The sequence below is a fragment of the Taurulus bubalis genome (genome assembly GCF_910589615.1).
Source record: "Taurulus bubalis genome assembly, chromosome: 15".
Taxonomy (NCBI): domain Eukaryota; kingdom Metazoa; phylum Chordata; class Actinopteri; order Perciformes; family Cottidae; genus Taurulus; species Taurulus bubalis.
The window spans coordinates 13982571-13994346 of record NC_136603.1 but is presented as its reverse complement, the minus strand read 5'-3'; the positions used below and the strand labels follow the sequence as shown (position 1 = coordinate 13994346).

The 11776-nt window shown below is 38.7% G+C and overlaps 1 protein-coding gene across 1 annotated transcript; it reads left to right on the top strand.

Moving 5' to 3' along the window:
• Positions 1–4171: 4171 nt before the first annotated feature.
• LOC306748166 (muscleblind-like protein 2) lies at positions 4172–11776 on the top strand (the record flags this gene model as incomplete). Its single annotated transcript, XM_079231300.1, has 6 exons — positions 4172–4222; positions 7262–7516; positions 9018–9071; positions 9422–9572; positions 10667–10767; positions 11648–11776. The coding sequence occupies 6 exons, from the start codon at positions 4172–4174 to the stop codon at positions 11660–11662; spliced, it is 627 nt and encodes a 208-aa protein (XP_079087426.1). The 3' UTR covers positions 11663–11776.

Sequence of the window (11776 nt, the reverse complement as noted above, 5' to 3'; positions counted from 1 at the left end):
TGTTACATTGTGTTTTATATTCTAGATCTTAAACGTTGTATATCCAATTATCGATACCCTATATGCCTCTCGGCTCACCCCGGGAAACACCGTCATCACATTAAATTGACGATCGTACAGTAAGCTGTCAAAAGCTTGTTGCTTAGCTTAAATCTGTGCAGTGCTACAGTAAAGTAAAGAAGAAACGAGGTCGAAATAACAAGCTTTAATTCTATGAACAGAGCAACACATGAAACGGGTTGTTGAACAGACATTGCGGAGGCACTTGACATCTTGTTTTCGTGAACGTTAGTCCAGTTGGACTGCCGTGTTGTCTGTCTGAGCTGGTGCGTGATCGCTGTTTCCTCCGTGAAAGCAGTTCATCCGCGATGATGAGGTAAGCAGGTGCACTCCTATGCTAACAGTGCGGCTAACGTAAGCTAATAAACGTCAACCCTCGTGGTAATGTCCTTTATACTATTCAGCCCCGTGACAGCGGTGTCTTTAGCTTGCTAGCTAAGTATTCGTGATCAGCTAGCTAAAGTAGCCGAGGATGAGAATGCAAATCAGAGACTTACCGATAACGTGCTATCCTCGAAGTACCAAACCGCACACGACGTGTGCAGACGACGGTGGCAGGTAACGTTAACGTTAGCTAACGGTCATTAGAGTGCTGTTGTATTTTTTGCCGGTTGTTAATCGAGAGACATAAGGTTATTTGTACAGTGTATATATATACAGTAACGTGGTAAGGGCGGGACATCCATTATCAGACAACCGATATTTATGTTTCACCCTCCATCAAATGTGGACCACAGCCTTACTCAAACGATGTAAAGTTTCTTTAAAGATAATTACAATGGCATACAATGCCTTTTGCTATGCATTTACCCGCCTCCGACTGCATATGGCAGCATGGGTCAGAAATAAACAAAAATGAACATTTGAAATTGCTTACTGTCACCAGGGGGAAAATGAAATTTATACAAGACAAAGTCAGCTTTGTCAACCAAATTAGCTTGTCATCTTGGGATTTATCATTTTGGATTCCACATGCATTTTCCTTTTTAGTGTGAAGTAACATATCAGAAGTCAGTATGCATGGGAAGTGAATTCATTATGTATGCAAATCTAGGTGCATGATCTTGGATCAACACTGTGTTATTAAGGGGGGTGCTGAATCTTTGGGGCGTGAAGATGCTACACAAAGGTCTATTATGAAATACAGTTTTACCATATTTTGTATAGTGGGTAAGTTGTATTGCATGACTGATTATTTAACATTTGTTATATTGAAGAAGTGAAATGGTGGCTCAACAGTACATATGGTAGAAAACCTTTGCAGTTCTTCAGTAAAAAAATAACAAAAAACATAGATAAACTCTATATAGTAATACCAAGTTGAAAACGTGGCTTATTAGGCAGTTGTACACAATCAAATAGAAACATACTGACACCATTTTGTGGAACTGTGATTGACCGTCAATTCATGCAAAATGGAGCTTATGACATAGGCCTATATTACATATATTGTACTAACTTGCTTGCAGGACACTGTGTAAAACATGTTCAAGAAAATTGATGTGCCACGTGCTCTGTACAAAGTCTCATTCCGGCAAAACGTTTATATAGTGTTAGTAGGTATATGACTTATTGTTCCTATATTACAAGTGTTGAATTCAGTCTCTTCTTAAATAATTACATTGGATTCATAAAGGGTCAACTGCAGCAGTGTGTCTTGCTCCAAGCTGTGAATAAACAGTGTATCAGCTCCTGCTTTTCTATTGGCTGATTTCTGACTGGGCGGGTCTTCCTGGAGGTTGGCAACCAGACAGGAAGGGGGGTGGCTGGAAATGTTTCAGCCAGAGTTGGACAGGCAAATTTTACTCTTGTGAAGAGAAAATCTTTGGTCACTGAATCTGTGGAACAGACAGTGGGTTAAAAGTTGTTGTTATGGTCATTATATTAACAAGTTAGCTGTTTAAAAGTTGTATCCATTATCTAAATTCTCGGTCCTGGAAAGAAGTTCTTCAGTGCTACATGAAGTGAGAGAGGTAGGTTTTCTTGCTCTGTTTCCTGACTTGCGCCCAAAGGAATTTGCTGCAGTATGCTGTGGGAGAGCATGCAGTAAAGCTGAGCGGCTGCTATAGCAGAAGATCTGGGTAAACAGCAGATTTTATTTTGAATATGTGCCTTTTGAGTCTTTGTACATGTGTAGACCCTGTTACTTGCTCCTAGTGGTGACACATCACAACTATATGTATTCTTCTCATGAATTAACCACGTTTTCTGCCTGCTCAGCAACTTCCTGTGTGTTTTCCCAGTCCGTATGCTAGTCTGACTATCCCGTTCTGTGTGTGACACAGAACATGGTATGTGTTTAAGCTTTATCTTGCTTCTGCTTTGCCGGGCAAAGAGTCTGATGGTAGCAATTTTGCACCAAGCACTCTTGTCTTCCTACAGTACTAGTAAATAGGGAGTGACACTGTAATATGATACAAGTTATAATGAGCAGAGATAAATAACAGAATGTATATGTGATTTAGGATGAAATCTAATTTCAATTGTCTTTTTTTCAGTGCATATTGCTCAACAAAATGTATTTACAATGTAACAACATAACATCCATCTTATGGCTCTGTAGATTGGAGCTTTGGAAATGTCTACGTGCTGTACTATTATTGATTGATTGATTACCATGGCACCATCTACCAATCCGAAACTAGCACAACAAGCTACCTTTTTCAACATTAGGCTGGAAAACATCTAGATGTTCGTCGTGAGATGTTTGTGCAGACACAGGGTGTCTGAGAGATGACTGAGAGAGACCTACATGATGAGGAATTAATGTGGATGAAAACACAAAATTGCTGGAGTAGTACAATACGTGGAATTGTTCAATTTACTAAAAAGGAAACAACCTCACTGAAGTTAATGTTCAGACTTGTAATGCAATGCTATTGTCAGTCACACTTATATTTGACTACTAGTCAAGTATAAATACTTGACTAGTAGTCAAATATAAGTGTGACAGTTTGGTAATTTGTTCAATACATTTTAATACTGGCCACTGTGGTCTAAAAGCTCTGACTCCTCTTAAATGTATTCCGCTCTTATAATAGTGTTATTCCCAGTTTGCCGTTGGTGTTTGACTTGTCAGGTCTTGTCTCTTTAAAGCTGCAACTCACGATTATTTCCATTTTTGAATAATCTGCCAATTATTATCTTGAGTAATTGTTTAATCCACAAAATGTCCCTGACAATATCCCAAACTCAAAGATGTTTCCAGGCGATTTGATTTGTGCAACCACCAGTACAAAACCAATAAGACTCTGACCAAAGCAGCAAATGCTCACATTTGAGAAGTGGAACCAAAGAATGATTGGGGTTTCTGTTTTGGAAATGACTGAAACAATTAGGCTCTTTGGAGTCTGACATAACTAAATCTAACTTGACTAATTACACATTACATAGATCACATTTGTTATACATTTGTTTTATGTGAACTGCTAAAGAACATATGTTCTTTAGAAGTTCACATAAAAAAAAATCTAGAGAATGAGCTCTTTTGAATAGAAGAAAGCACATTAGATGTTATCAGTGTCTAAGGTAGCTCTAAATCTGCCAACTATAGACTCATTTCACCAAAATGTTTTTTTTTTTGGATACAAATTCTTTAATATACATGCTTTTTGTCTTTCAGATCACCAACAAAAAGTGCCTTCGAGAACATATCCTCGACTTGAAGTTGGTCCGTCTACATTGCTGGCCTATGCTTTCATTCGGGCCAGACTCAAGCACCAACGCAGGATACCTCAACAACACCTAAAAACGCTGAAATAGAGTCACAATATAAGAGGACAGATAATAATGACCTCAGAATGTATGACTAAAGTGACAAGACTTCATTAAATTTCCCTAACTTGTCTGCTATTTATGGGCACCATCATTTGTGGAATATACTCTTGACTGTGTCAGAAACAAACACACATCTGCAGTGGTTCCTCTTTCCTTTTGATGGGTGATTTCTCAGTGATTGGCCAGCCATCTGATCATTCTGCTCCAGCTGATGGAGGACTCAACAGGTTGTTTTAAAAGAGGACTTTGCACATAAAGCCAACCCACAGCTTTTGGTGTATGAGGCACAATAGATTAATTTAAAATATTTAATTTATGATTATAACCTTTGGTCATGGCGATGAACCTTTCTTCAGTAAGAGACACAAAATGGCTAACTCTGGAAGTCTGTCGACAGTTTCAGCGAGGAAACTGTTCACGCAGTGATGAGGAATGCAAATTTGCTCATCCACCGAAGAGCTGCCAAGTTGACAATGGGAGAATTGTTGCCTGCTTTGACTCGCTGAAGGTAAGAAATACTGCACACCCTCATATAAATGGAAGTTGTTACCTGTGGCTGTGAGTGAATGGTTTCTCCATTGCATTGAGCCAAATCCCCAAAAATATTTTTCCATTGTTATTTTATTTTTGCAACATTTGCACACTTCTTAAACACTTTTACGTTTTTGGAGATTACCAAAGTGCTCTTTGGGGTGCAGATTCAATATAGGTAGCCTGTCCTATCAGAAACAGTTAAACCTGCAGGTCTACCAAGCTTACAGTGATAAAAACAGGATATGGGTCAGGGCGGGAATTTTTAAAATGAACCCTATAATTCATAATTGTTTGCACTGCAATGTTTGATAATATACTGTGTAGAAAGGTGTCAAACCACAGCGCAAAACTACAAAGCTTTATCTTCCACCACGTATGGCTCCAGTGCTTGTTTAACCATATTTAAAAAACAAAGTAAAATACCTGTCAGATGTTGGATTACAGACAGTTTATTCTCCTGTTTGCTCAATTGCCTTGATTGAGACCAAGGCTGCCTTAATCCAGTCTCACATATTCACTATCACTGCACAATACAGCTTTGCCCCCAGGATTATACTCCTGTTGAGTCATCGTCTTATCTTCTTACTGTAGGCACTTCATACACAGCTCGTCTGGGCACAGGGCCTTTTCTGTGCTCCAGTAGTCGGGCCTGGACCAAAGGTTTTAACACAAACTAGCTACTTTATTCCTTTAATGTTTGCCCTTAAAATATTTAGATCAAAATATTCAGATTCACTAACATGTAGACTTAATGTTGATGTTGAGAGATGTTGGATCCCTATTGGGGTTAGTGATTTAAAATATATCAAGCCTTGTTTTATCTTATCTCCAGATTGCAGGATAACCTAGAATCACGTTCTGTTGCACGGATGGAAATTAGGGGTCAGCTCACAGTTGTTGCGGTCATGTGATGATGTTACAAGAATCTTTATGTCTTTATGAATAGACTTTTGTCTGAGGGTCATCAAATGTCTGTTCCTAACATTGCTACTGGTACAGTGTAAACTGGTACTAACGTAGTAGCTGTGGCTTACACTCAGCCTTCATTTACTAAAGGACACATGGAACTGCCCAAGTCGTGCTTCCCAAACCAATGTTGTTTGCTCTTACTTTGCAGTGTTGGCTTGTCCAATGGCATTTTATTGACGGATGATTCATTTCAGGTCAAAACAATTGCTGTCAAAGTTCTCAGCCCATTTTTCAATTACTCCTAACGAAGTTAACTTTATTATAGAGATCAGATTGTGCGCATGCTTTGCTAATATAACTGGTATCTCATGACTTCCATTAAAGCAGGTGAGACAAACTTGTGCTGTTTCCAGTTGCTAGCTCTCACGACTCTCGGACTTCTAATGAGAGTATGCACTGACAAAACAGAGTAGTCAATGGAGCTTCCTCGTCTAACTCAGTTGAAACTAAGTCCTCCATTGCTGTGGCAGAATAACCTTTCTGCCAGTGTATTACTCAATGCATACTTTCACTTCATAGTTACAAGCAACTATAAACTAGAAAGTTGTATAACAATAAAACATTCAACATTAAAATGGGGGTGGATACTTTCTCCTGGCACTGCATTCTCTCATGTACAACCAGACTAATTAAACAATGATGACAGTTAAACCTACATGGATATTCACTAAAAAATAATTAATATTCATCTCTTGGGAGAAATGCAAATTATGTGAAATTAGTATATATATATTAGGGTCAGGGGAAGCTAACCTCTCATTAGGCTAATTATGAGATGATTGACATACATTATATTGGTAGGCTCATTTTAAAATGAGATAGTGATCATAAAGTGCAACAACCAGACTGTTGAGATACAAAGCAAATCACCACTGGATTCCCATTGGACCATCATGCTCTTTTCAGCCCTGTCTGTTACATTTATATTGGCACATCTAAAGCTAACATTCAGTGCCAATATGGGAAATGGCGTTACCTTTATGTCGGTGAGAACTTCAGTTGTGGAGGTCGCTGTGATGGATAGATGTGTTTCAATTCTAACTTTTATGCTGGAAGAGGATGCTTGCATCTCATTGCAGACCAATAATTAAAGCCATTGTTTCAAAGAATAACTGTAACATTTCATGACAGGAAATTATATTAATTACAATCACCTTCCTGCAATCTTAAGTGTTCTTTATGCCTTTTCTATTTCCCCTGAATACAGGGCCGATGCTCAAGAGAAAACTGCAAATATCTTCATCCTCCTTCACACTTAAAAACCCAGTTAGAGATAAATGGGCGCAACAACCTCATCCAGCAAAAGACGACAGCGGCCGTGCTCGCCCAACAGATGCAGCTCATGATCCCAGGACCCAGCCTGCAGTCTGTGGTAAGGTCCTCATAATCATTTGAGAGAAACTTCTACTTGTGTTACGGTGCTTGCCTCATTTGTAATATGTTACATTTCCCCTCATAGCCAACATTTCATGTTACACAGGGACTGGGCTCAAATACCGGCCTCGGTTATGGTTCATACATGACACCTTTGAGCCACGGAATGAGCCATGGAATGAGCCACGGAATGAGCCACGGAATGAGCCACGGAATGAGCCACGGAATGAGCCACGGAATGAGCCACGGAATGAGCCAGGGAATGAGCCACGGAATGAGCCACGGAATGAGCCTCATCCCAACAGACAACCTCTCCAGCACCCAGGTTCTTGTTTCTGGGAACCCTTCTGTCACAGTCCAGAGCTCCTCCTCCTCCTCTTCTTCTTCATCTTCTTCTCCCTCACAGAAGCTGCAACGTACAGACAAACTAGAGGTATTCATGCAACACAAGGAGTGATTTTAACATCCAAAAATTGAAGTTGACATAATCTAGCTACATGCTGAAAAGCTGAATTCTTCTCACAGTTTTTATAATTGCTCCTCTCAGGTGTGCCGCGAGTTTCAGCGGGGAAACTGTGCAAGAGGGGAGACAGATTGCCGCTTTGCTCACCCCAGTGACAGCCCAATGATTGACACCACAGATAACACTGTCACTGTTTGCATGGACTACATCAAGAGCCGCTGCTCCAGGGAGAAGTGCAAGTATTTTCACCCGCCTGCACACTTGCAGGCCAAAATCAAATCCAGTCAACAGCAAGGCAATCACACAGTCGTGGCAGCCCAGACCGCAGCTGCAGCCATGGTAAGAGAGTGCCTTATTTTTCTGCCAATAGTGGTTGTTGGTGTAATTGTGTTTGCCATGACATCACTGAATGTGGAGCACTACATTTTGATAAACTATTATTTGTAATGGCACAGGTAATGCAGTGGCATAGTATGCCCTTACAAGTATCTGATGTATAGTCATAGATGGGAAATCTGCACTTTGTCTGTTTCTCTTCTGATAATTGGGAAAATAGATTACAAAGAAGGGGGAGATAGGTTTAGAATTATGTTAGTTGCTATCAAGTTCTTGTAGTGAAAGACCTGTCCGTCAAATTCGGAGCTGTCTTGCACTTTGGATTTGCTCTGTTAGTTGCTGACATTTCAAAGCTAATGCATTTAAACAGGCCCGATGAAAAGATGCACATTTTCTATGTTGGCACATGCACTAGGCACTTCATAGACAGAAGCTTTACTATATTGCAGTTAACTGAGAAGTGGCTTGTTAAACAGTGTGCAATGTCCTATACAGTATGAATCATTGTAATGGCAAAACCTTGTGATAACTGCCTGCATGAAAACGTGCACAAAAGAGCAAAGTCATCTCTTATGTATTATAGACCAACTTGACAGTTTCCCCTTCATCATTTCTGACATTTCTGTCAACGTTTCTTGGTTTGGTTTCAGTTTTAACATTATTTTAACATAAAAAAGGCATTTTCCGGCCACTCACCTGCCATATGCCATTTGGCTTGAGTAAAATGTGCTTCCCTGCCCTTCATAGACCATCTACGTCACATTTCATTACCATCATCTTTTATGGTTACTTACATTTACATAATACTTTTGTTGCATGACATTTAGATTGTATTTTAAACTCACAGAGGCAAATTATGATGTACAGTACAAGTAGAGAAGGCATCTGCCAGCCCAACAAAAATCTTAGTGTAAATGGAGCTCCGCATTCTGTGTGTTATGACATTGCATACATGGTTATTTCAGCTGTTTATTTGTGATGTTGCCTTTGGCTATTACTCATAAAACCAAATCATTTTTCATTTAACAATCAAAACGTTCAGTGCTTGATGTGCATTACATTGTTATCCCTTCCTGAAAATGTTGTAAAATCTATGTATGTATTTAAAAATGATAGCATGTTTCAAGTAAGTGGTAGTGTTTTGATTACAATTAACAAACTCTGATTGAGTAATATTATACTGATCAATATACAGTCTAAAAAGATTGTGCCCTGTCATTGTGAATCTGTGTTAGCAAAGCTATTGATTAACGGTACATGTTGATCTACTAATGAAGGAGTCTTTAGTTAGTGTGTTCGTTAATTGGTTATTTTGGTTACTGTGCATGAATATTGTGTTTTATGTTGTATACTACATTCAGATTATTTTGTTTTTGTTTTCCCCTTCTCACCTATCCACAATGCTGTCCCCCATGACGCACCTCTGCTTGCTGTTACCTGTATGTTAAACGCTTGAATCCCATTGGCCCACTGCCATCATGTGCTCGCTGCCTGCTATTAAAAGACTCAGTCGACTGCCAAAGCAATGAAGCGATCCCTCGAGGCAACTGTAGACCTGGTATTTTCACCTTTTGCTTTGGTTGTAGCTATTAATTGTACTGTATTAACTTTTCATTTTTGTCATTGTGATTTAAAGCTTCTTCAAGTTTCATATAGTCTTTGTGTACACAGTCATCATCAGTAGCTTTAAATGCTTAATTTGATAGAATATTTAAAGTTTTTGGTTATTCCATTCATATTTGTATCCTAAAACATGCCTGATTTTTCCGCTATGTGATAACAATCACCTTTATTGTGTAGTTGTGTTTGCAGTTTTTTTTCTCCATATTTTTGTAGATGAATACTAAATATTAAGTGTAGATGAAGAGAAAGTTTTGGTGTGTCATGTCTTCTCTTGTTTACTTTCAGGCCTATCCCTACAGTATCCCCCTACCAAAGAGACAAGCTTTTGAGAAGAACAGCTGGGCCAGCTCTCTCCTCAGCCCCAGTTTTTTGCACTACCAACAGGCTCTGGCCAACACACAGCTGCAGCAGCAACATGCTGCGTTTTACCCCACAGGTGAGCTTCTATGCTTAGTGTGGATTCAATGCTAAACAGGAATTTAAATGTTGTTTTAAATTCTATACGTGTCATTATTTTTCTGGGGGTAGATATACTGCTCACAAATATCATTCACACTTTTCTTGTGACTTGCCTTAAGAAATAAGATGCGGTATTTTACTTAATTCAAGCTGCATATCTTTTAAATCTATCACCATGGGTCTCAATTGTGTATGCTAACTACACTAAAGATGTATTCATATGGTCTCATGCCAGTTGGACCACATTGATATGCGTCAGTCACGCTAAATTATTGTCTCTCTAATCACACAGGTTCTGTCTTCTGCATGACTCCCGGTAACGGCATGGGTAGGTCCTCTCCTTATTCATAATTAAGTATGTCTCGTTATCAATGTATAATATGTGTGAAGCTTTCATAGTGATCTGGAATTTGTCTTATTCCAGTTTAGGAAAGCAAAACTTAGAATAAGAATCAATCAGGAACAGCATTAAAAACACATTTAAAGTAATCAGAGAAAAAGCTTTCTGTAAATATTTTTGTTTTTGTTGCACATTTGTGTGTTTTAGTTTTATAATCAATTATTGTGGGATATACCTTCTTATAATAAATCAATAATCCTTTCTCAAACATCACATTAGGTAGTCAAACAGAATATCAAGAATTGATAGCAATTTGGTGGATTTTGTTTGTAGAAATACCACGCACCATGGATTAGGAAATTTGATCAGCATCCCTTAGATTCATTTCAATGATTTATATGATCTAAAATGTTTTACATTACTCCTCAAATATCTTAAAAAAAAAACACTTTGATCATATCTGATGGCTTTGCTGTAAATTCAGTTTCTTTTGGGATGTCAAATTATGGACAGATTTCCTAATTTTATCTCTTATCAGCTCTCCTTTTATGTTCTCCCCTGCTGTCTCGCTTTGCTGTGTGATCACATGCCATCTGCTGGTCTAACCCAATGATGGCTTGCTGCTAATGTCATATTGTATTTGCCTGGCAAGAAAGAGAAAAACATTGCTATGGTTACCATAATGCTCCACCTCCCTTTTCATTGCTTTCATGGTTCCCTTCCTGAAAAAGTCCCCATGATGTACAGTACTGCGCCTGCTACTGTCTCTGCAGCAACTGCTCACGCCACAAGTGTCCCCTACGCAGCAACAGCGCCAGCACCAACCAATCAGGTTTGCTCCTTTTAAAGCTTTATTCTATAAATCCTTGAGCTCTGAATAAGTGCTTCATCTTTAAATCAGGGGAGTTGCGTCATCATTAGAGCATTTCCCTGCTTGCATTGCTTGTCGTTCAGCTTCATCTACCTGTAGACCATCAGTTGACTGCATCTCACCCCTTTCCCTGCTGACAGACGTCCCTTACATATATAATAATACACATATTTAGAGGTCTTCCATCTGAAAATAGTGGTCTTGGATATATTCTTTTTTGCATGTGTTTTGCTTTGTTCCATCTCAGTGTCTGTTTCATTACTTAATATGCGGTTCAAAAGGTTCTCTGAATACTTAAACACAATATTTGCCTTGGTACTTGTCATACTGGTTGTATTAATTAGTTCACATTTGTATTATTGTACTATTATCATCTGTCAAAATATACTGTCCTGATTAGGGCTTCATTGTTATAAATGAATGAGTGATGAGACATCTTTCAGGACTGGAGATGTAAAGCTGTGTGTCTGTATAATCTGTGTCATATTTGACTTTGAGATTTGTATTGTTTATATTTTGGTAGCTTCAGCTGCAAATGTGACTTCGACTTGCAGTGCAGTAAAGTTATTCAATTGTTATATATCACTGTAAAACTGTTTGTTTTTAAGCAGACTTCTGGGAAAAGGTTTAACATCATGCATTATAAACTTCTGCAATATTTCAACCTGAGGAAAAATTAAGTATGAAGAGTTTAGGGGGTTACGGTATTTGTTTCATTTCATTTTATCAATTGTACCCCATCACAATGATGATTATTGTCATGTAAGAACAACATATTTAGACAAAGTGTATTTCCATTGTATGCAACCACTAAGTGAACTGTATTTTGCTCCTGAAACAGATCGTCCTCAAGTAACCACCAGAAACAGAAGTCTGTGCCGTGTTGCTGCTGTTAAAGACGCCAAACAACTGCTCTGTAAATATTCTGTTAACACCACACACAACCTACAACAAGCTGCATGCTGATAAC